The sequence below is a fragment of the Condylostylus longicornis genome, unplaced genomic scaffold (genome assembly GCF_029603195.1).
Source record: "Condylostylus longicornis isolate FDR11 unplaced genomic scaffold, ASM2960319v2 ptg000104l, whole genome shotgun sequence".
Lineage (NCBI taxonomy): Eukaryota > Metazoa > Arthropoda > Insecta > Diptera > Dolichopodidae > Condylostylus > Condylostylus longicornis.
This window is the reverse complement of record NW_026578072.1, coordinates 440,450-468,259: the sequence shown is the minus strand read 5'-3', so window position 1 is coordinate 468,259 and position 27,810 is coordinate 440,450. Positions and strand designations below refer to the sequence as shown.

Genomic DNA, 27,810 nt, shown 5'->3' with positions numbered 1-27,810 from the left:
TAGTTTGAATGTAATACTGTTATATAATGCCTTATATAGTATATGTATATCATTATTTGGCATTGCAAAATTATGCAAAAAAAAAAAATATTCATAACTTTTTCATATCATTTCTACATACACATCGGCACTGATTATAACATATGTACGCATGCAGATGAGAAAATATTTTAAATATTTTTTAACAATTTAAAACGTTTCTCAAAATAATGAGAACAAAATTTTTCTAGACTGAATATTTTTCTATATATACTCGTAGAATATAGAAAATATTATTTTCAATTCAAAAATTAGAACATATCTAAACTGTATCTAAAAAGTCTTATTATTATTAAATAAAAATTATTTGGTTTTTATGACATTTTTAGAAAAATATAAATTAAAAATTCATATATGTATACGTATATGTACATATAAATGTAGTAAATATTATCCAATTTAACCCAATTTTTACATTATAATGGGATGTAACGTACATTATATTGTTTACAAGTAGCATAATATGTACTCATAAAATATTTAAAGTGTATTTCGGTAATTTTATGGAGATTGTATATACGTAAATAAAATGGGGATATAAAATAAATTTTTTTTTTGTTGTATTATTAAGGATGCAGAGAATATTTTTGGAATTTTTTAGTAATTTATCATTATTTTCTATTTTATAAAGGATTCTTTTATATTTTCTAATTTTAAATGATATTTGTATATGAAAGAGAAAATTCTTGCTAAATTTCAATTTTTATTATCAGATTTTAATCTCATGGTGGTTTTATACAGTTTTTCAAAATTTAAATTATCAAATATTAAAGCGTGTTCTAGCAATAATATACAGTAACTATTCTAAATTTAAAATTATTCGTTTATGTTATTGTATATGCATTTATATAACATCTTAACTGATCAAATTATTTATATCCTAATCCTGTTTGTAATTATTTAAATTTTGTGTTAATTTCAATTTTCTATTTCTATAAGGAAATCCAATTAGCAAACGAAGAATAATAAAATACTTCAATATGAATTTATTTTAAAAATATTGCCTAATTTTAGGATCAATAAATTATTTATTTTTGGTAATCAAGTACGTATATTTAACTTTGGAAATTTTAATTATTAAACCATTTCATTTTATACAGGCTTAAAACCAATTTGTTCATTTACGGAAAATATTTCCCGTCTTTAAAAATTGTATGAGAAATTCTTTATAATTTTTACTTTTACGTACAGTGAACTAAATTTAAAAAATCGAAATAGTTAAACATGTTTAATTTCACTTAACCTGTATGATAGTAAATAAAAATATGTCCCAGTATACAGTCCCAGTACACAGTTCATATACACATATACAGAAGTAAAATTACCATTAAAATTACAAAGAGGCATTTTTTCTCTTAACTTTATAATTGCGGTTTCCTTTTTTTTTTAATAAACTTTTATGAATTTTCAATTTTCTCTTACTATACAAAAAAATAATTCAAATATTTTTCAATGAGTTTTCCTTTTAATAGCAAATTAAGCTTTCAAAAATGTCTGTGAGAGAAAACTTCCTGTAAAAATTTTTCCATATTCTTATTAATTTCCTACTCATAACTTCCTATTTTTTTCTAAAGGTAAAAAATTAAATTTTCCCTATATTTATAATTTTTTATTTTTTGCTTTTCTTTTCAAATAAAAAATAAAAATTATTATAATAAATAATTTTTTTTTTTCATATTTGGTTTTATTATATTATGCTTAGATCTCACGTATTATGATTAACAACCTTATATTACTCTTTGTATATTATACTATATATTTTATACACCCTCAAACAATTTTTGTGTTAGATTTACTGAAAAAATGAAAAAGTGAAAATTTTTGTACATGCATGTAGGCAAATGAAAATTTCAATTTACTGTGATAAATTTTCCACCAATACGTTTAAAAAATTGAATGTTTAAATTGTGTGCTCGAATATTTCAATATCTGGAGTGACATGAATGATAAGAGATAAACAAAGCGAAAAAGAAAAAGAAAATCTAAAAATTTAAAATATGAAAAAGAAAACACGTTTTTTTTCTCATACCTTTTTTTTTCTTTATTTTCAACCTCATGACACCTGCTTTCCTTTATACCTACCTAGGTATGTTGTGTATATTTTGAAATATTTGAATTTTGTTTTGGTTTTGCTTTTTGTCATCTTTCTATTTCTCTATATAATTTTATAAATAACGCCTACGATGATCATCAGTTGTATAAGTAAAAAATGAAATATATAAGTTTAGGAAAATTTATACATAAACATGTCATTCATATAAATGTAGGTACCAACATGCTACTGCAATAATGGTTAAAAATATGTATTATCTCAAAGCATATATGTATGTGGTAAATAGAAATACTGAATTAAGTTTAGGAATTTCGATTCTCAAAAATTGTTATTATCAATGAATAAAATTGGTATTTGCATGTATTTGTTATACTGTAATTTTTATTCTCTATAGATTAGATGGTTGACGATCTAACATTTGTGTAAATAATTATGGGACAAAATATAAATTTTGGGTTTTCTTGACGATTATACAAAATGACGTAAAGAACTTTTAAATTATATTGTTAAACTCAAAAATATTAAGTCTATTGAATGAATTTTGCCGAAATACGTACATTTGCCCATAATTGTCTATAATGGTTAAAGTTATTATATGGAGACAATTATTTATTTAATCTAGCATTAAGGTAAAAAACAACATAGAGAAATTGAGAATTTATCCAGTTATAAAATAAATGTTTAATAACTTAATTCAATCTTAATTCGACTTAACTGTTTATCGCTTTTGGTACCAGATACGCATATAACGTGATTAAGTTTAAGAATATTTACATTTCAACATACAAATTTTTTGCATATTATATACATACATGTATGTAAATGTAAATATATGGAAAATGCGTGTTTGATGTTTTTTCCAATAAATAAATGTAGTAAAGAATTATTTTATCAAAAAATGTATACTCGTACGCAAAATAACAGAAAGTAATAATAATAACAATAATAATAATAAAAGGATATAAGAAAAATAATAATAAATACATCTGACATAACATAAATGATTCAAAAAAAAAAAACCAAAACAAAATTGAAAAAACAAGTGAAAAAAAAACGAAAAAAACATGCGAGTAAAAATTTGTCCTAAGGAAAAATTCATGTTAAAAATATAATAATAAAAATAAACAAAACGAAAAAGAAAAAATAGGGAAAAAGGAAAGGGGAAGAAAAAAAAAATAAAAGAATTTTCCCCTACAAAATACATTCCTGTGTAGGTTACATACATATTTGGTTCCCTTTTAGACCTTATTGAGGTTATAAACAAATGAAAATAAAATAATGAATGTTTGTATGCATGTTTGGTTTGTGAAAAATGTTGGAAAATTCAAATTTTTTTTTTCAATAAACAAGGAACTGGTATTATATTTTACGATTTCACCGTTTTTAATGCCTTAACTTAACTAGTACTTATGAGAAGAACCTATTTTGGAGTAGTATCAGCTTTTGATAATTTTAGGTTTATAAGCATCGGAGCCCGAAAATTTTTTATGCAATTCGACTAATTTTTGTGATTTTTTTTGTTTTTGGTTATGGTACAATTGGATCAATTCAAAATTTAAATTTAAAAAAAAAAAAATCCTAAAAGTATGCAATTTTAAATTTAATTAAGATTTTTGTGTACATTGAGCAGAAATTGTCTCAAATATATTATGTAAATTAAAAAACCTATACATATTTCATAATATTAAAATCAGCATTTCATGTTATTAAAATTACCTTATTGTACTACGGAACAGTTAATTTTAACATTTTGACTTTGACTATATTATAAGGATACTTGTGAATATCATGTTTTCACATGAGGGCTAATAATTTTTTTTTTGTTTTTTTTTCTACTTTAATTTTCCTTTTTCTTTCCTTTTCAGCTTACTTTTTTTTTTTTTTTTTTTGGTAACAACATGCAGGATATTATGTATAAAAAAACTCTCCCTTTTTGTCCTTTTGACTATAAGGAAAACGTAAACATAACGAAAAAAAAAAAAACAAAAAATTCAATTTTTTATCACTCTCTTCTTTTTTTTTTATCTTCTTTTTTTTTACTACATAAAAAAGTGAAGCAAGTAAAATGTTACAATGCTTAAAAAATTTTATTATATAAATGAAAATTTTTATAAAAAGAAGAATAAAAATGTAAAATTTGCATATAACATGTATAAAAACGGAATACTTTTTTTGTCTTTTGAAATAAATAAAGGCAATAGCCCACATTGTTATTGGATGTCCGTTTTTATTATACATATAATACTTATAGGTCAATATTTTTATTCAGTAGATCAGTAGAATATATAGAGTATTATAGGGTAACAGGAATGGGAATGAAAATTTTATTTTCGCTATCAGCTTTTGTTTTTATGTGTTTCACACAATTTTATTAATTTGTGCTCTTAATTTTTGACTTAAAATTTTAAAGAATGTAAAATTTAATTATGTTTTTTACATAAGTGTATTTGTATGACAATTTCTCTTGCAAGTCAGAATAAATATACATTTTTGTTTCTTTGTTTTGAATACTAAATATCACAAGGGTGCCATTTTTCTTAAGTTTTGGTTAATTAATTAATTTTTTAAATAAATTTTGCTTGTATACTGAACATAAGCATATCATGTAGGTTACGATTAAGTCTTTAGCAACTTTACATTCTAAGAACTTACAATATCATTCACCAACAATTTTTGTGTGAAAACTTTTCAAAATAAATACGCAAGAGCAATCAGACAGTCCTTTATATTGTATAGAACCATTAAAACTATAAATTTATTTTGGTTTCCACTTAATTTTAATCTTTAATATCGCATTCCAAAAATTTTATTCAAAATTAAATTTATTTGTTTGATTTTTTTCTTGTTTTACTTATTACGATATTATTAATTTTTTATTCTTATATTTCGATGTTTTTCTTTTGTATATTCTTTAATTTTCCATATTAATTTTTTACATAAATATTAATACAGAATTGAAATTGAAATAAATATTTTCATAATTTTATATTTTTATTTATATACATATGTATAATGTTGATATGGCATTAATTAGCATAATTATTTTATTATCATAACAATAATATTTTACATACATAATAATAATTATTATTATTTTAATTTGGTAGGGATTTGTTGATTCAGATTTCCTTAAATAAATATGAGAAAATTTTGCATATTTATTTTTTTTTTTGTTCTTTAAAAAAAAAGGGGTTGGAGATCATTATGTAAAAAAAAATATTATGTAAATATTAATTATTACTCGATTTTAATATTAATTATTATAATGTTAATTTTTATTTTTATTTATATATGCGCACATTAAGAAAGAAAATTATTTATATGGGTATGAGGATTCAACAAATAACAATAATAACTTTAATTTTTTTTTACATAAAATGAATTTTCATAACGTAATTACTTTCGACGAGATCATTATTCACCTTCACTTAATATAAATATGTATACGAGTATAATTTTTAAAAAATCTCAAGATTTACATATTTTTTGTATTCAGAAATTAATAATAATGAGAGCAAGGATTAAAAATATGGAGTATTTATTATTTAATATTCCCATTAATTGGTCTAACAGCAGAAATGCAAATATTCATCATTTAATGTATTCATGTTAAAAAGTTTTATTGAGTAAATTGTAATGTTAAATTTTTATGTAGTATATTCAAAAAAAAAAAAATATTACTACATCTGCCTAACTTCTGTAGGATCCTAGCAATGAAAACTAATAGAAATCCGGATAGTGCGAAAAAATAAGATTTTCTGTCATATGGTTTATGGCACTTCATTCTTTCATTACTAAAGTCGTTATCAAATATAAAATCGTTTTCTTCACTCAGAGCCATATATTATTTTTGAAGCAGCATAAAGTTTAATTGTTTTCTCAATTATTTATTTCAGTCAAGACCATGCAACTTGGCTTGAACATTCTCTTTTCAATGGATAGCTATGTATATAAATTGATCAAATGGTCATCATATATTTCAGCTATTACGGCAATGCTTTATTATTGCAAAAACAATAAAACATTACGGTGAGAGTTGTAAGCGAATTATGTTCTGCTGCAGAAGCAGTTATAGTATTTAACTAAATTTTCAATACTATGAAGTAATTTTAGAAATGTTTTGTTTGTCATGTAGACATGAAGAATCGCACAAGGTTAATTGATAATATAGTCATAAAATCTAGCTTCATTTTATATGTCGCAAATTAGCTATGTACATCTCTAAAAAATAAATTCAATATGGAGGCAGAAGCAGAAATTTTCCTAATTTTGTAATTTTTTTTTAGCAACGCTATATATAAAGTTGTATTTTTATTTTTGTTAGAATTAATACTCGTACTTACCATTAAATAAAATTTTTCAAATTTGTTATAATTGTATACTAATATAGATCATTTAATTTTGTATCTTTACAGGTATAACAATTCTAATATGTATAATGTATGTAATGAGCATAATCGTTATTACTCATTGAAAGAGGAATTCTACTAGTTTATTTTAAACTATTTTAAACCACAAGTTTATTTAAGGTAAAATTGAATTTTAGTGATATTATAGAAAAAAGTTATATTACTCGAAAACAACATTATTATCTTGAGTCACATTTATAGAAAAAAGTTATTCAATATTAATATTAACAGGGTTTATCTACACAATGTTAATGTACAAATTTCAAACTGATCAATTTCTAACAGATCCAAAAATAAATCGGTAATATTATATAAATAATTCAATTTCATTCTTATAACTTTCTTTAATTAAAGTTTTTAAAATTTCCCACCACCATAATTCAAATTTAATTTATAAATGAAAAGACTATCATGTTAAAAATTTTGATTGACATTATGCTTTATAATACTTTCTATTTATTTAGTATAAATAAATAAAAGGGTTTGAAATATTATAATTTTCTTAATTAGCAAGCACTTAATATTATTTATTTCGTATTTGAGTTTATAATAAGTTTTTAGACATGTTGATGAACCAAACGTAATACTCATGCATATAAAAATCAATTCACTGAACTAGGTATATCTGTTCTTCTTCCAGGATAAATCAAATGAAAGGACTTAATAACGTTTATATGCATACTAAATAATATGATTGACACTTTAATATTTTCTACTCTATTTTATTAGAAAATCTAATTAAAATTAAAATTATAATTAGTATGAGTTTGTAATTTCTAACAGTTTGAAAATAAATAATTTCTTTTGAGCTCATTAAGGATTTTGATTATAAAAAGAGAAAGCAAAATGAAAAATTCACAAATGTATTAAAGAATTTAAAAAAAATTATTGTTTCATTAAAATTTTATTTAATTTAAAAATTTCTTTTTCAATTTATACAAAACACATCTTTAAAATTCAACTCATAAATCTATAAAAGAGCTATATACCTGCGTGCAAGAAGTTTTTGGACACATTTTAATGTCAATAATCTTATATAAGATGCTTCTTTTTTCTATCATAGGGCAATGAACTGAATTGCAATTTTCCATTTTTCTACAATATTTATTATACATAGAATAAAATATATAATATTATCGAGCTATAAATAAATTTTCCGATTCATTAATTTTTACAATGAAATTTATAACTTCTTAAAATAGAACACTTTATAAATAAAGTATACTTATATATTGACTTCAAATATTTGGATATACTTGTATATGTAATAATAAAATAAATTGCAAAAATTTATTTAAGATTCAATTTCAATATTAAAAGTTATAAGTGAATATTTTAACTATATTTAAAGTGAATTGTTTTTTTTTTTTTTTTTGAATTAAATATTCATTAATCAATATAAATAAATAGATTTGATTGTAGTACAGTAAAAATTTAATAATGATGAAATTTAAATCCATTAAATGTAAAAAACTAGTTTATATATGCTTCCCTACTATTAAGCAATGCGTTTCTACCGAAAACTCTGTATGCAAAATTTGTTACCATCACAAAAATTCACTTATTGTATGCAATGCGGTCAGTAAAAATTCTCAGTGATGTAAAGCTGTTATATTACCCATATAGGTTTGCAAACAGACAATTAAATACACGCTAAATAGAAGGGCTTAGCCACTGCTTTCTGCAACACAATTAAATCATGACTCATTGCGTTATTTCATTAAAATAAGTAGCAGTAAAAATGGGTATTGGTTATTTTGAGAATTCAAGAATTTTGAAAGAACAAGAAATTTTAATTTAATTTTAAATATTACTTTAATTACATTTGAATTATTAATGCCGTAGCATTGTTTATTCGGTCTGGAATGCAATTTATGGAATATAAAATAACAATCATTCTGGAACTGAATTTAATGGAAAATTTTAACGCAACGAGCAAATCCCTTGATGGAATAAGATTTAGAATTTAAGACTACTTAAAATTTAACAAGGATATTGATTATTCTATAATCCAAGTGAATTTTCATGGTGCATCCACAATTTTTTAAATTTTTAAATTGATTCAAAAATTCAATGCTTAATTTTACAAAAATCTCGTGTGATCTCACAAATCCTTAAATAAACAATTTACTCAATTCACAATATTTTTAAATGAAGAAAAATAAATAAAATCAATTTAAAGTATTTTTAAAAGATTTTTCGAACATTTCGTTAAAAAGTCTTGTGTAAATTAAGAAAAATTTAAATTTTATTGTCGTCAATCTTTTTTGAGAAATAAAATTAAACGAAATTTTCCATTATAATTTTTATTTTTACTTGCACAAATATTTTTTTAAAAGTACGTTTTCCTTCAGTTTTTTTTTTTTTTAATTTTCTTTGCGATAGGTTAGAGAACTCTTCCACAAGGATTATAATAATAAGAACCGAAATAATAATAATAAAATCAGAAAATTTTGTATGAATATGTTACAGTTACATTATGTTAATGTGCATTAACATTATAGGTAACTGATATATAAGTATATAGGTATTTTAGGTCTTTTTAGAATTTTAAGAAAATACTAGTTCATCTTTTGAAAATTATTGCTAATTTTACTACATCACCTTTTAAAGGAATCTAAAAATTTTTTTAATTAACTTTTTAGTAGAGTTTTTTATTTGTGGTATACAGGCTTTTTGTAGAAGAATCATTAGAGATTCTTTATAAAAATATAAAAGAAAGCTCTCAATAAATTGTTACATAATATTGAAATGTTTTAAATATTTTCAAAAAAAGAAAAAGTTTTTGAATGGAGTAGCGCAAGATTTTGTTGATATATAACAGAGGCAATATGATAACGGAAAGAAATCTTATATGATATAAGAAAGAATATTTTTAATAACACTGGTAAGAATGTATGCATTTTTTATAAAACAGAAAATTTTCGTGAAAAAATTAATACAACCAATTTAATATTACAATTTAATTGAGCTCATTTGTTGATATCAAAAATTCTCTATTGTAGTCATCATTGATCGAAATATGCCGCGTTAATGAAAAAAATTACACTGAAAACAGTAAACAGTTAACACTATTAAAATTTTGGTATGATACAGATGATTTTGTTTTTGAAATTTCTAATAAATAAACTAAATATTGAATTCGAGTTTAAGCAAGAAGCTCTCTTGTTTATAATCTTTAAGAATATTTTCCAAGATAAGTTTATATTCTCGTGTTAAATGTTTTCCTTCCATGTAATTAAATTTTTGAAGGCAAAATATTTTCAGACTCAGCTGGTAGTTTCTATCTGAAATAATTTCACATATATCATCGCTTTTATTTTTCTTTGTAATTTATTTTCAATTGAAATGTGGTTAGAACTTTAAATTTCTATAAAATTAAATGGTATAGTGTATAATATGTATAAAATATACACAATATATTTTATTAAACTTATACATACATGTATATATATGTATGAATATGTAAAGAATCATACGTAAATTCTAAATTTATAGTCTGAATTTTTTAAGCATTTCTTGTACAGCAAAACCAATGAAAGACGAATCATTTTGTAAGAAGCTAAAAAATCTATCATTACAATAAAAAGCACTAAGTGTATAGCACTGAATTTAGTGCTAAAGTAACTGAAGTATTTTGAATCTGGAAATGCCGGATTTAATTTTAGTTTGCCAGATTTGATTTAAATATTTTTAAAATTCAAAATTCTTTTGGTGTTTTAACTCACGACGAAAAATATAAATACCGTGAAAGTTAGAAAATTGAAAAAATTTTTAGTTTTAGTTTAACAAAACCGCTCTATTCCGTTAAATATGATTAAAATTACCTTGTGATTTCATCAGGGGACGGGTTTAACTGTATATACTCTTATCATTTATAAATAAATTCTTATGTATATATACATTACATATACAAAAATGAATGTAAACTTATAATAAACTTTCTTTCTATTATACTAGTGTTTACGATAAAACGATATTGTTGACGATAAAATTTCAAATTTCAACCAAATTATCAAGTCTAGTCCCCATCTATTATTATTATTGCAATATTCTTTATTATATTATAACATCTGAATTAAACAAATAGTGTTGTAAGAATATTATTTACACACACTCACACACGTTTCATATAATATGTTATGTTAAATATGGTTAACCCGAATAATAAATGTAAATTTTCATGTAAATTTGGTTTCTTTTGGTATAGGTGGGTATGTTAACATGATTTTTTTCCCACATACATTATATATAAATATAAGCATATTTATAGGAGTGAAATTTTCTTATTAAATAATATTGTGATGTAATAGAATATATTATAAAAAAATTTTACATTGATATGCAAATATGTGTGTGTTTGTCTGTGTTGTATTGATGTTATTCAATGTATTATAACAATATTTTCTATATAAGTATATATATGAATGAATAGTTATTCCGATTATAAAAAAATTTAACTAAATTACGAAAAGAACGGGAACAAAAATAATATGCCGTACAGAAAATATAAGGAAAAAATATTTGCATTGGATTACACTTTAGCACTTCAAAAAGTGTAAACATAAAGGCAGGTGATTAATTTGATATATTGCAAAAATATTATCATCTTAATCAATATCGCCATCATAATCATCATCATTATTGTTATCCATTATTATTATTATTATTATGGTTAATATTATTATCATCGCCAACAATGTGTTGTGCTCATGATAAACTTAAAATACAATTCTATATATTATATGTATATGAATATATAAAAAGTTAGTGAAGAAAATAATAATAATGAGAAAGTGAGAAAGAACAAAAGAGAAAGAAAGATGGATGATATTTAAAACTTCGTTTTATTTATTTATTCGTTTTTGTTTTTTTTTTTTTTTAATGCGATATTCCAAAAAAACATTATTATAATCCCTTTAGATTAAGGTATTTAAATGCACATAGAAAACTTGCAAATTATTCGTTCTATATAGCTGCATAAGAGGGATGAGAAAATATAAAAGAAATGGTAATATACGAGTATGTGTGTATATTTAGTGTGATAAGAGTAATGGGAAATAAGCTGCTGTATTTGTGGTTTCATTATTTTAAAATTAATGATGCTCGATTCCTGTTTTTTTTTCTACTTAAATTTAATTTTATTTCCAGTTCATTAGATATTATTTTCTTTTTATAAGAATGTAGGTGTTTACTAACAAAAATAAGCTGTAACGTAAATACTTAAAGTGAATAGTAAAATATGGTTAAGTACATTTACGGAAAGGTTTATAAAACGGCATAATGATATTATGTTGAAAAATTTTATGCACTCTCACTTTGCATTACAAACCAAAATGAATTTATTACAATATACGAATATAAGAGGGGTAGGTATGTCATTATGTATGTATATTGGAAAATGTGGATACATATACATATGTATGTATGTAATTATGAAAATAATAGCCAAATTGACATTACTGTAATTAATCTGTAATGTCTTTATAAAATTATGCATGGTGTAGATTTTGCCTTATCTATATATGTAATTATTTACAAAGTTCAACTTTTTAAATTTTTTCGGAATGCTGCGAAACTTAAATATATTTATTAATTAGAAAACTCTTAACTAATATAACGCAGTTTAAACTCGATACTTTTTCGGGTATATCTCCCAATTAGTTTATATCAAATCAGAATTATTCATCCATAAGGATTAGACAGTGTAGAATAATTTATAAACAGTTTTATGGAGTCAAGTAGCTATATGTAATACAAACTCTCATAAAACGAAATTTTCTCTCTAATACAAATTGTTCCGTTGCATTTCGCTTTATAAATTATTTTTTCTTATTCATTAAACGAAATTTACTAAATGGCGATTTGTGTTACGGAGGTAACACTGTATAATGAATACACTGAATATCTGAAAACAAACTCCATATTTTCCGTGAATTTTACAGCAGCTTTAATATTTTTTAAAATTTTATTTAAAAAATTATTTTGTAAAAATTTTTTCTCTTTTTTTTTTTAATGAAAAAACTAATTCTATCAAAATTTTATAGCTATTTAATATATGTACATACATATTTCAAAATTTATTAAATTTAAAAATTCTTTTCTTTTATAATACTTTAAATACAATAACAATAATAATAAAACATATTATATCATATATTTATTTATAAATATATTGTTAATAAGATTACAATTTATAAAAACTCATTTTGAAAATGAAAGTTTCAATGAACTCAAAATTTCATGTTACAAAGCAATTATTCAAATTTGACTAAAATTCATTCAACTCATATTAACGTATTTGATATCCTTTTTATATTAAATATCAAAAAATAGATTAAATGTGGTAATAATTACGGGCATAGTTATATACTATTATTATATACTATTGTTCAAATATACTTTTAAGAAATTCATAATTTGCGATTGTATATTCTCCATTGAGTTTTAGATTATTGGATATAACTGAAATAAAGTTTTCTGTTAATTTCAATGGGTTTGCACATGAAATTTAATAATTTTCTAATATAATTATCATAAGTAAATAAAATAATTTACTTTGTTGAATAAATTTTTCTAAAATTTTTAAAGTCTCTTTTACACCAGCTTTAATTTATTCCTGAAAAATTTCTTTGCGATCTATAAAATAATTATAAATTTATAAAATCTCGTTTCTAGCATTTAAAAATTCATGCACACTTGCTTTCAATTTTTCAAAAGAATATTCATTTTTAAAAAAATTCTTACTTTAATTTCGGTATTTAAAATGACATTATGATTTGGAACTTCAATTGTATCATTATAACTGAAAATTTATTAACATAGTCAAATTTCAGCGATATATGAATACCATATAATCTGAATTCAGTATGGTCAGAATCTAGTAGTCCATATTTAATTTTCGATCTTTCAGTATGTTAAAATGAAAAACACTGAATTTAAACCACACAAGGGTAAATGCGTTGAGTTAATAAAAAAAAACTATTTATGGAGAAGATTATTTTTCATTTCAATCTACCCACTCTACGGGTACTTTAAATTAAAATGATTATGCCAAATTTTAATTTATTAGCTTAAAATTTCAAAACCTTGCATATTTACAATACTTAAACTTTATATCATAATTAATTATCAATAAAAGTCTATAAATCATTACTGGATTTAGTCATAATTATTTTGGTATTTTTTTCCTTTCAAAACTATTATAATTTTTATAACCCATATGATTAATTTTCAATTAAATTTTCTTTTTTTTCCTTCCTCATCCTCTCCTACCATCCGAATAACAAAAATTTTTGCTGTCTTCTCATTTTCAAAGTATCACAGGAAATTGAATATTATGTGGTAACTAATTGATATTATAAAGAAAATGATATTAATAATAATGTATGTAGCCATTGCTATAATTATATATACATATATATATATGAAAAATTAAAGTGGTGGTTGTGGAATAATAAAATAATTGATTTCCATTACAATTATTTTATTCTTCCCAAGAGATTATAGGTCTAACCATTTAATTAAATTATATCACTTATCTATATTTTCATATTTCTTCTATACATACCATTTTCTTCTCAAAGGTGAATAAATTTAATTGAATTTTTAGAGAAAAAAAAAATAATAATTAACATTCTGATTGGTACCATAAATTATCCATGCAGAAAACTAAGTAGCAAACTACTTTTTAAAATTTATATTTACATATACATCTACATATAATTACTTCCATTTAAACTTTTTGTTGTAAATCTATATTTTATATTTTGTATTTAACGAAATTTTACACCTGAGGAATACACATATCTATACATAAATTCATATATAGATACACGTACAATATATGTATGTATTTGTATAATGTAATCTAATTGAAATATTTTTATTTAGAGAATATATTATAAAGTCACGCAAAATTTATTTTTAATTAAATTAGCGATTTTATTGTTTTTTGTCTGATATTTATTTTAAAGGTTATAATTTTAAAAAAGACTCCCAAAACGAAATCGTAAATCATTTTGGTGTATACCCAATACTATTATATTAAGTAAATTATTAATTTGAATAATATTGTTAACTTTGTATTATTTTACAATAAATCGAGTTTAATGTAATTCGCTTTAAATTAGTCATTTTTATTCAAAATCTTATTCATAACTAGAATATATTAGAAACTATATGTTTAGCAATTCAAAATTTCAATAGTTTTCATTCTTTTGCAAGTATAGTATAAAGTACTCCAAATTACTTTGGACTAATTGAGGGCAATTTATAAATAAATGCCTTCTGTTTTTAAAAATGCGATCGTATATGAGAACAGAAATTATAATTAATAAATAATAAGATTAAGAGTATAAAATACTCCTCACAATCACACAACTTTATAATATAAACGTGTGCAATTGGGAGTTAGATTATAATACTTAGATTATAATTTTTTCTGTAAGAGAGAGAAAAAATTTATGGTAAAAATGTTTAATATTAAATTTGATGACCTTTTTTATGCACATAAGATTTAACAGAATTTCATAAAAAAATTTACAATCATAGAATTATTACAACAATTTTTTTTTCATATAGCCTAGCTAAAACAGAAAGAAAAGTTAAAATATAGCTAGAACTTCTATTCTAGGAAATTCTAAAATAATAAAAATATTTATAATTTTAAAAAATGATCCTAAAAGTAGGCAATAATTTTTACTATTTTTTATATTTTATCAAAAAAAAATTGTTTACGTTTTGCAAGTAAATTCACAGAGATTACAACAACAATAAATATAATTAAAATATAGTAGATTTGTTGTTTGTACGCATCTATATTCTAATGTTTGAATGTGCTTGCAGTTAGAGTAACGATACACGCAATAAATTTTAATTAAATTTTTTTTCGTAGCCTCTTTTACTATTTTTATTAATTTATATCTTTATCCTTCCATTTTCTTTAACTTAAACTCGATGTCCTGCCTAGTTAATTTATGACTCACTTTTCTGTTATTTAGTCTTACATTATATAATATATACAATTCTTTTTTCATATAGTACATAGAAGTTCATATATTTTTCTTTGGAACGTTTAATGTAATATTAAACTTTAATGTTACTTAATATTATATGTGTATGCCTAAATGTATATTTTTCTTATATACTGGCATATAAACCATTTAGTTAAGTGCAATAACTTTCAAGTTTTTCATATAATATTTATTACAGTCAATTGCATAAGATTTTCTGATGTAGATATACTGAGAGTATAATTATAATTAAACGTTGTTTGTATTTATTTGCAAGAAACCCTGCTGCTTTTATTAATTTTATTGACTCAATAATAATTACTAATAAAATTTTAATTGAAAATTTGCGATTAATTTGTTATACCGCTATGAAATCGTTCGAAATTATTAAAATATCGGTTTTGAATTCGAATAACTTGTGACGCATAATTTGTTTTTATAGTTTTATAGATAATAGAAGTAAAATAATAGAAAAGAGTTGAACAAAAATAATTCGAAATTCATTCCAAATTTCGGTCGATAGCTGAACTATTTTGAGAAATAACGAATCCTTCTTTCGTAAATTCTGAGAATATCTTCCAAAACTTTATTTATCAATCATAAAAATGTTATTTATAATTTGTTAATTTATTAACAATTAAATTGAAAAATTTAATTTATATTTTCATAAAATTTATGATTAGTTATTCTCTTAAATTATTTTTGAAATTATATTATGAAAAATTAATTTTTGGAACCGTATTCATGGCATTATTTTCTAAAAACAAAATTATTCATTTTACTTTCCAGCCTTTTTCATATAAATATTATCATGGTGTGTAATATTAAACTTATACTTTATATATAATACTATACATATATAAAGTATAAGGTTTCTTTGCATTTACATGAAGTTAACCGCTTATATAACTTTTAAATATTCGTGCAGTGAACAAGATAATCAATTAGTAAATTAATCATGCAAGCGGTTTAAAAAAAAAATTGTGTAGCAAAATAATAAAATTTTTTTTATACAAATTTTGCATTTTGCTATTTACATAAAAATAAAACTTTTATTTTCGAATATCAATCAATACCATAAAAGCTATGCTTTAATAAGAAATAAAACACGAAATTGTACGCTATCATATTATTTTCCTTATACAGGGTGCATCGTATCTAAGTTCAATACAATGTACCATTGTTTAGACCCTTACGAGTAGGTAAAATTTTTGCATGGACTTAATGTTCATAGCTCACTGTTACAAACTCATACTTGAACTTGTCACAAATATTCAGGTATAAGTTTGTTCAAAGATTAAATATTTGTATTGATTCTGTTTTTCTCATTAAATGCTAGGTATACCATAACGTTTTTTAAAAATTTAAAAGTTGAAAAATTTAAATGTTTCAATCTTTAAACTCACATGATTTCTTAAATACTATAATACAGATACCCATGAGAAAGCGGTTGTTTTGTGCTATTAAAATGTTTGATAATCTGACACAGGAACGGATTCACACTTAAAATTTCAAAAATTGCAAAAAAATCAGAAGCAGAAATTAATTTTAAGTCGCGCTGTCCTGTGACTGATAACATCAGCCGAGAACCTGTTGAGCTATTGACATGGTTTTCGTTCAAAAGTTTTGCATAGCATTGGTATAAAGGGTATATAGCAATGCATGTAAATACCAGACACCCTGTATATACAAAGCAATATATAATATATACTTTTGCAAATTATAAGTAGGCATGTTTGCCATTTTGAACATGAAACGTTGGTAAAATAATATCATCACTTTAACAACTTTAAACATACCTAATAATTATTTTTTTTTTTCGTATTATAGGCCTTAAGCCTTTTGTATCATTTTACATGTCTCAATACAAAACCAATTTTATAAGTGGTATCATGGGTAAAAATTTATTAACTTTAATCAAAAACGAAAAAAAAAGAAAATATCAAAAAGGAAAAATGAAAAAGAATATTGGATTGGAAGTAGAAAAAAAAAGTAGACAGAAAACAGACAAAATATAATAAAGAGAAAAATATGATAAAGAAAGCGAAAAATGGGAAATTCAAACTAAATTAAGGAAACAAAAGAGAAAATAAAATATTAATTCATCAATTCTCACACAAAGTGTTCCCACGAAACCGATTAATTTGTAATAAAAATGATATAAGACAGAAGGAGAAAAAAGAAAAAAATAATAAGGATAACAAAATGTAAATAAAAGGTTTTGCATGTAAGTGTGGTTGTATAGTCTGCATCCTTGACATATTTTTTATATTCTGTGTAGATTTTAGTCAAAGATTAAAATATTTTGTGTATTTCACAGTAACAGAAATGTTTTTGAGGAATTAACAGAAAAGAAAGAATATTTAATTTATAATTGTATAAAAATAACTTGATAAATACTTTTCCTGTGGCTATTGATTTAGCTCCCGGCGGCGTATTTTATTTTATTATAATAATACTGTGATTACAAGTATTATTGTTGACCGATAATATATAACGATTGAATATAATTAAATTGTTATTTTGTTATGCGTTATTTCCTATTAACTATAAGTAAAGTATATTATTTTTCTTCAATTAAATTACAGGATCCAGTTTAAATGTATTTTCCTTTAGAACACACAAATACAAAAGCTGTCATATCTGCATTTCTACAATAAAGGTTCTATTGCATCATTCTTTTTGTAAAAGTTCTGCTTTTGCTATACACATGTATTATGGGAAATTTTGCAAAATAAAATTTAAATTTATTTGTACTTTTATTTTTATTGTCTGTTAAGCTATAAATAAAGCTATAAAAAAAATCTTAAAAGAAACTAAATGAAGAACAATTTTCGGATTCATCCGATGTTGAGTTATTTAAATTAGGGAAAACTTTCAATTTGTAAAATGGTAAATCAAACCATTGAAAAATTTTTGATTTACTTTTGTCATAAATGTATTCGATGCATCTTTCACTTGTTAAACTGGAAAAAACAGAATAATATACAAAAAAATCTTAAGGTTCCATGCACTTATCATTCCACTAAAAATTAACTTACATATTAACACTTTCTTTACATTTTATTATTGGATAATCTTTACGATAACATTGTTTTGTTATTGTAAAATAAATTTTACCAATTAAATTCGATGTTAAAGAATCAACCTTATGTAAGCATTCAAAAAATTCTTTATCACATTCACAATGCAATCTACATGAGTATATATATAAATTAAAAAATTTTATTAATTTAAATATAAAATTTCTGATACATTTATTCAATTATCCATATTTACCTTGTATATAAACCCTTATTTTGTAGGCCACATTTACTTTTTCCAGCAAGTATGTGATCACAATGATCGTGTGCACGACAACAAGCATCAGTATCGTCAAAAAAACATTTAAATTATTAAATTCTTTCTATATATTTTTAAAATAACAAAGTATTAAGATGAGCACAACCTAAGTAATTAAAACTTTCTGCTTTATTGCCAGAACCACACCATTTCGTTCCAGGAAATATTATCTTTAACGCATAAGAATGGAAATTAAACAGTAATTTGATAATTATTCCGTGAAATAGAAAATTTTTAAAAATCATGTTTTAGTTTAAAAACTTTATCAGTAAATTCATTTAATAAATAGATTTTAAATAAACCTATTAAAATTTATTTTCAAGTAAATTAATCACGATATAAAAATAAATTGAGCATTAATATAGTTTTTATTATGTAAACTTATTTATCGTAACTTACATATCGTAAATTTTATTGCAAACATGACAAATTAATTTTATTAATTGCGATAAACATTGTTTCAAAAATTGTTACAACAAAATTGTTATTAATTTTAAACCGTAATAATTTTTCCAAAATAAATTTTAGAATGCAATTTAAATCTTAAACATTGTAAAAACTAACTTAAAACAACTAAAACGATCATAGTTTAATACTGTAAATAAATAAATAGTTCCTATACATTAACATTCGCACAATTTGACAACTATCTGAATTTTTATAATATAGCTTATGTACAATCAGTAACATTTCCATTCTCTGAACCATTTAAATCAGGAAATTTTTTCGAAAAATAATATGGTAAATCAAACCATTGATAAAATTGTGGCTCATTTTCATTATAGCTATATTTGACACAACGTTTATCAGGAAATCTACAAAAGAAAATATTTTATTAGAGACAGAAAATTTAATTATTCATATAAAATATTAAACTTACACAGATTCATATTCTATACAATCTTTTATTGGATAATCTTTTCGAAAGCATTGTCCTGATACTCCAAAATATGCTTGTCCAACAAAATATGCTGCAATATCGGTGGATTTATGTAAGCATTCAAAGAAATTTTTATCACATTTACAATGTAACCTATAGGTCAAAAAAAAATAAATTTAAATATTTTAATAAACAGAATAACAAAATACCGAACTTTTCTGATAAAAGTTCAGAAATTTGATAAATTAAATTATTCTACAATTGCTAAAATTGAAAAATATTTTTTGTATAATAAAGTTCGTTACATATTGAGAAGAATTAAAAGATTATTAGATTTTATTGTTTGTTTTAGAAATAAATCTAACATTTTTTACTTTCAGGACCTGAATTGAATAATATTCACAATTATTTTCTTATATTAAATACCTTGTGTAGTAGTACTTATTTTCTATGCCACATTTTTCTTCACCAGCGGGTATGTGATCGCAATGATCATGATCTCTGCAACACATATCTGTTTCCTTGAATATACCTAAGAGTTTATAACATAATTTGGAATTTAAAATAATATTATGTAAATTTTAAATAATAATCATTTACCTAAATCATCATAACCTTCTGCAATATCACCTGGACCACACCATTTTGTTCCCGGAAATATTATCGAGTTAACAATATTATTCAATTCTTCTGATGTTTTAAAATCAATATAATTCGGATTTGTAATAATTTCACTATCAATAAATTTAAAATTGCAAAGTATTGCAAATATTAAAATAAAATTTATTAAATTATTTCTTGTAGGCATTCTTGTTGCTGAATTCTTTTTGGACTTGAAATACAATAATGACCTTAATAATTTATAATACCTTCATTTATAAATGAATTTTTTTGATGAATTAATTGATAAGGAAATGTGAATGAAAATTCTATTATATTACATAATTTGATTATAATTTTAATGTTATGTACTAGATAAGCACTTTAGACTAAAGATTAAAGTTTTATCAAATCGTATTATTATCGTAATAATGTTATATCGGAAGATATTAAATACGTTTAATGTTAGCAAACTTAAATTCAATATTTACTTAAATTTATATTTTTGGATTATATGCTATATAATTTACATAACATGATTTCAGCAATAAAAAGGGATTTAACTTTATAGTTAATAATGAGAATTTAAGTTTGCTTTCCAAATAAGTCTTTAAGGAAGAAGTTTTATGTTAAAGGTGCAATAAAATGAATTGCAAATTTTTAGTCAAATTTTTATTTTAAACAATATTATTATTACAACTTTTATTAGAAGTCGAGAATTAAACCAGCATTAGAAGTTATATGCCTGAATAGAAGGGGAATAGATATTTCAAAGAGCTTTTGGTTTTAACTATACTTTGATTATTTGCCAGAGAAATCTGTATTTAAAGGGTCTTTGTTGACAAATTTTTAAAACTTTGTCATTAAGAATCAAAAATATTTTAATATGAAAATTAATTAATATAATAGAATAATATTCATATCTTATATATAAATTAAAAAAAAAATCGGCATGAACCGCATATAACCGAAAAAAGTGTTGCATGAGATTAGGAAATTTCCCTTGAACATTTATTTTAAATTCTATAAAGGAAAAGGTAAAAATTGGTTCTCATTTATCGAGATTAATTTTCCGTGGTCCGATTTCCTTGAAAAGTTTCCTTATTAATTTCGTTTGGAAACTTTTAAAGTTCTTGAAATTCCATAAATTAGTTCCTAACATGTGTAACATTAGAAAATCGCCTCTTAGTGAAAGCTTAGTGAATTTCGGAACCCTGTTATCTCAGCAAAATTTTCTATTTCATTTTAATGTTTTCAAATTTAAAATATATTTTAAGGAAATCGGTCTGAATTTTTCTCTGTATATGAGAAAAAATCTATATGACATTTGTTTTATTTTCAACTGGATTTTATATATAAAATTTCAGAAAAATGTAATAAAGAATAGTTACATCCAGAAATCTAGTATATTCCACAAAAAGATCAAATCCTTTCCCGAAATCAATTCAGTCGAACTTACGACACGTGTGGACACACAAACTGATAGACAAGCAGACCTATGTTTCGCTAAAAATAGTATATTTATGCTTTCTTATCATGGTGCAACGCATTTCCGTCATAAAATAGACTTGCGGAATATGGTACCATCACACAAAATCGTATGCAATTCGATTAGCAAAAAAATTAATGATTTATTCATGAAATTGAATCTAAATTTCAAATCTATTTATTTATTTATTTATTTATTTATTAGGTCATAATATAATATTATAAAATAGTTAGTTCTAAAGAATTCCTCATATTTCTTTCAATTACAATTCGTAATTGACTGATAAGGTGTAAATAATCAATCGAAATCGAAAACATATAAAGAAAAGTTCAAGTTTATTGCATTCTTATCGTTCTTAGAATATTATTTAATTTTATTATGCAAAAATCTAATACGATATTGTTTACATTCACTACAATTTGCTTAGTGTTATACTGGTATATAATATATTTTCGATCTTCTCTACTTAAAATGAACTTTTACGAGTATGGTTTTTATTTAGAATTTTATGATCTTTTCATGAGAGCCTAATACCATGTAGTAATGGAAAATTCTTTAAATTATACTGATAAGAATAGTATTGCATAGCGATTTTGCAATAAAAACAGGAATGTTTCAAGTAAAAATTGATTTAAACAAAATATATAAATGTACGTATACACATACACACACATTAGAATTAGTTTCAATTCATGTTTATTTTGGTGAATTGAGTTTTACTGACGCTGAGCCGCATACTTTTGGTTTCACATTAAGTATGGTATTTATTATGAGATTTTAGAAAATTTTTAATTTGTTTTTGTGCTATGAAATTAATTTTAAATCGTAGTTTTTAATAAAAGAAAATTATAAATTATATTTTTTAGAACTAGAATTTTGTTGGCATGTTTGCTAAATGAGAATAAATAAAAGGCTTTCGATACATAAGTGATTTATTTTCTGATTGAGAACGACGAGTGTACAAAAATGATGTTATTTAATGGCAATTTTTTAAACACTTACATAGTAGGAATACATCTTTAAATTAATAATAAAATTTATTATAAGTCAAGCGTCATTCATGGGACATATAAGTCTGTCTTATATGGACACAATTTAAATAAAATATTGATATAAAATATAACTCATGACATTCATACAAACAAAAAAATCTGATGTGGTCAGCACATAACCGACCGCATTGTGTATTGTCTAGTTAAATGAAAGTGTTACAGAATATTATAAAAATGTCTGTTAAATACTCCTTTCCAATTTTTAGGACATTAGTAAGCTTATAGTTAACATGCTTAGAAAAATGTAAATTTGGCTCTTAGTAGAGTTTCGCTTTGTGCTACCCGAATTCCCTGAAATGCTCGCCAGCTAGTTTCGGTTACAACCAGAACTCAAATACCAAATTCCAAGAAATTCCATCAATTTGTTCTGTGGATATGGTGAAAAATGTAAAATCGGCCCGCAAATCAGTTCTCGAGCCCTGATCTTTCCAAAAAAGTTATATGTTCATTGCTTTAATATGAGGAATTCATATATTAAATTTCAATGAAATCGGTTGATTATTTCTCTTTATATACAGAAAAATCTATATCTGGCCGATGCCTGATTTCTTCCAAAATATACGAGTTTTTGCGGACGGTCGAGCTGAGCTTATATATAAAATTTCAAGTAAATCGGTTGAATATTTTCTTCAAAATGTTCAAAAATGTAAAACAGGCCCGCTAAAAAGTGCAGTTCCCAAGGCCTGATATATACCAAAAGTTGATCGATCCGTGCCATGGTGGAAACAAACTTACATATAAAATTTCATCAAAATCGGTTCAGCCGAACTTGAGATACACGCGTGCACACACAGACCGACAGACCGACAGACCGACAGACCGACAGACCGACAGACCGACAGACCGACAGGTTGCTAAAAATAGTTTATTTACACTTCCCTACTATGGAGAAGTACGTTCCCACCGAAAACTCGATATGCAAAATTTGTTGCCATCACATAACCTACCTATTGTTTACACAATACGGTCGGTAAAAATGTAAAATATATACGGTCACAGGAAAATTTTTAATATGTATTTTGTGTAGATGGATTACAACTTTAATGTTTTTGTATATTCTTCGCAATATCGGTCTACGTTATCTATCAAAAGTGTCATAAATAATACACAATGCGTATGTCCAATGTTCATAAAATATCAAAAAATTTTTTGATTTATAGTTTGAATAAAGAATTTACTCTAAATTTACTTTCATTTTTCCCAAAGAATTTTAATGATGATGCAATCCTTCTCTCGCTCTCATATTTTACAGCACATATTGTAAAACATTAATTTTAGAAATCGAGTTTTTGAGTTATGGTTGTTATAGGGAAGAAAATTTCGCTTCAACAGCAAAATTATTTATTCAATTCAACCGAATTGAATAGTTTTCAAAATGAATTTCGAGACCACGAAATCGCTATCAAAATTATTAGAACAGGAAATGAATTTTAAATCTATATCAAAATTCATATTTATAGTTATAATGTTATAGTCCATATTATTGATAGCGGTTAATATTGTGTTCTCGTTGTGAAGTTGTAAGTTTCAATATAAAGATTGTTAGTGAATTTCAATATATTGGAAAGTTAAAATGAACGGTACAGAATAAATTGCCAATTTTAGTCTGCCTAGAAAGACTAATTAAGACAAGACCTAGCGGTTTGAAATTTCTACTGTCGAAATTCAGTTACATGTAATATGTAACAAAATTTTTTTTCAATATTGAAACAACAAACTTTCAAAATTTAATCTTAAACAAACCATTCAATTTTATAAAAAATAAACTGAAATAACCGTTGAATATTAAAAATCCGTCCTTGAACAAATGATTCAAAAGAAACAAACGATTCACTTTCTAAATTACGTGTGTTTAGATAATCCTAGAAATTTATTACTCTATATAGCTAAAGTAGTTTATCATTAAATTTGTTAAAATTAATTCTAGAAAATCAAGAAAAGAAATATAAAATTTGCCTCAGAATCTGATATAGAACAAAATAATTCATTTTAAATCGAAAAATCAAAATATTTTATACAAGTTTATACACATAATATGTATGTATGTGTGCGTATGTGCACGTCTACACCACATCATAAATTAAAAAGTTTAATACTTTATGGATATGTGTAACATTTTCTTTCCATTAAAAAAAAGCAAAAAAAAAATTATCTTTTAATGGTATGTTATTAGTGTTATCCTTCAGTCTCTTGTATAAATTGAGTTGAACAAAGAAGAGCAATATTCACATAAATATGAATAATAAATGTTTTATTTTTATTTATAAGTTTGCGTGTGTATTCTATTGTATTCTTTCATTTTTATACCCGTACGAACGTATGTTCGAAGGGTATACTAAATTTGCCTTACCGTTTGTAACGCTAAGAAATAACGGTGTTAGATATAGACTCAAGTGTATGTTTTTGATCAGCGTCAAATTCTGAGTTGATTTAGCTTTGTCTGTCCGTCCGTCCGTCCGTCCGTCCGTCCGTCCGTCCGTCCGAACGATAACTCAAAAACTAATTTAGCTAAGTTCACCAAATTTTCACAAATGATTTATTGTAGTAAGTGCCAGAACCCTATTTAAATTGGACATGATCGGGGTACCGGTTCGGGTAGCTGCCATACAACTTCAAAATTTATTTGGCTATATCTCAGAAACTATAAAAGTTATGGTATTGAAATTTCACACAAACGAATATATTAGTAGGGCCAATATGCCCCATAAAAGTCGTTGAAATTACTTGGCTCCTTCTGGTACCTGCCATACAACTTCAAAAGTTATTTGGCTATATCTCAGAAACTATAAAAGCTGTGATATTGAGATTTCACACAAGTGGATATATTAGTAGGGCCGATGTTTCTGGTAAAAGTCGTTGAAATTACTTGGCTCCTTCTGGTACCTGCCATACAACTTCAAAAGTTATTTGACTATATTTCAGAAACTATTAAAGCTATGGTATTGAAATTTCACACAAACGAATATATTAGTAGGGCCAATGTGTCTCATAAAAGTCGTTGAAATTTTTTGGCTCCTTCTGGTACCTGCCATACAACTTCAAAAGTTATTTGACTATATCTCAGAAACTATAAAAGCTGTGATATTGAGATTTCACACAAGTGAGTATATTAGTAGGGCCGATGTGCTTGGTAAAATTCGCTAAAATTTCTTGGCTCTTTCTGGGAGCTGCCATACAACATCAATAGTAGTTTGGCACAACCAGTATTTTGAATAACACATAGTATTGAAATTTTGCATAAATTAATATGGTAATACGGCAACTTAAAGTCATAGTCTGCCCCATAGTTAGTTATGGCACATTAGTTATTCGCACATAGGATAACAAATTCGTACGGGTATCACAGAGTTGACAAGGTCAACTCTATTTTTTTTCTCGTTTTTTTTAATATTATTTACTCCTATTTACTCCTATTTTAAAATTTTAATGTGAAAACCAGAAAAGCCATAATTTTGTGGTAAATAAAAACCAAAAAAAAATTTACAAATATGTTTACATACATACACCAGCAAACATCAATTTTAATATTTGATATTTTTAGAATTTTATTACTTTTATTGTTATATTTTCTTACTTCTCTCTATATTAGATCACGTTATTTAAAAATAATTCTTAAAAATTTTTAAAATGAATGAGTTTTTTATTTTCCGAATTTTCTTTTTTAAATTTTATTTAAAAAGACGATAATCGTAATTTTTAATTTATGATTGAAATAAGTTTGGTAATAACAAGTGAATGATGCTTTCTTTTTATATGTACTTTTATTGTGAGATTATATTGGAAATTAAATATTTCTTTAATATTGTATATGCTTTAAAAATATTTTATTGTACTTTAATTTAATTGTTATTTTAATTCGAAATCACAATCAAAAATTAGACTGAATCTTGTTAAAATCAAAAATTTTAACTATTTTTCTATATGCTATTCTATTTTTCTATTGATAGATTATTGTTAGATTGATGTCTTAATTGTTATAAAATCTACATGACTTCGTTGAATTGATAGCCCTTGGAAATAAAAACTTATTATAAATAAATAAATTCTAATGCAATTTTAAATAATCCTCAAAATATGCAAAGTTTTTTTGAACTACATGTGCAAGAATTTTTTAGTACAACTACAGTTAAATACGCTTTAAACTAACTCTGTTCAAAATAATACAAAATTTTAGACAAGAAAAATTTCCGTATACTTTCAAATTAGGAAAGCCCTCTTAAGATCACATAATTTTCGACATCAAAATGTCTAATTTTATTAAATTTCGTTTGCTCAAAATCTCAAAATTAAAGTTTGAAAAAATTAAAAAAAAATCTAGAGGAGCAGTTCTTACTTTTTTAAACAAGAAGCAAGAATCATTTTTTTCGACCTCCGATGGTAATTTTCTTTTTTACCAGTGCTGTCAATTACGATTTATAATTGTCATTGTTTTTAGTTTCTATCTGTTTAAATATTTTTGTCATTTAAAAATGTTCTTATCTATTTTCAAATTGAGTACTTAAAAATATTTTATAAGCTTGCTTAATTTCACAAAATATGAATTTATCCGGGCATCGCTTAATTTTTAAACTCGTATATAATCACAAATTCTTAGAGATTTTTCTATGTGATCTTAAGCCTAATCGACTGTACTTATTAGAGATAATAATATCTGAAAAGAATAGAATTTTTATTGCAAAACCGGTTGAAATCGTCCGGATATTTTTCAACAATCAATTAAAGTAAAATAGAAAATTTTAGTTCGTAATAATATTAATGTTTATATAAGGCATTTTTTAAGCATCCTACTCCAATACATTGCATTTAATTTTTTATCATAATTTTTTAAGTAATTTTATGATTGATATAGCGTTAAATTATTTTGAAATTAATTCATATACCTACCATCTACCCATATGTAAATTTAATTCTCATATTATCGAAAATTTTTTT

The 27,810-nt window shown here is 23.7% G+C and overlaps 2 protein-coding genes across 2 annotated transcripts in view; one reads left to right on the top strand and one right to left on the bottom strand.

The window, feature by feature from the left end:
* Positions 1-6,507: 6,507 nt before the first annotated feature.
* Positions 6,508-27,810, top strand: part of LOC129614153 (GATA zinc finger domain-containing protein 8-like) — a 157,871-nt gene continuing 136,568 nt past the window's right edge. Inside the window, exon 1 of the mRNA XM_055528570.1 lies at positions 6,508-6,621. The gene's annotated coding sequence lies outside the window, so the exon portion shown is untranslated. The remainder of the gene's footprint in view (positions 6,622-27,810) is intronic.
* The window catches only part of LOC129614142 (uncharacterized), a 53,399-nt gene continuing 43,910 nt past the window's right edge, over positions 18,322-27,810 (bottom strand). The window contains exons 4-10 of the mRNA XM_055528558.1: positions 20,338-20,427; positions 20,164-20,269; positions 19,738-19,890; positions 19,536-19,672; positions 18,795-18,906; positions 18,557-18,709; positions 18,322-18,481 (exon numbers count right to left, since the gene is read on the bottom strand). Of these exons, the coding sequence (XP_055384533.1) occupies positions 18,322-18,481; positions 18,557-18,709; positions 18,795-18,906; positions 19,536-19,672; positions 19,738-19,890; positions 20,164-20,269; positions 20,338-20,427 (911 nt within the window). The remainder of the gene's footprint in view (positions 18,482-18,556; positions 18,710-18,794; positions 18,907-19,535; positions 19,673-19,737; positions 19,891-20,163; positions 20,270-20,337; positions 20,428-27,810) is intronic.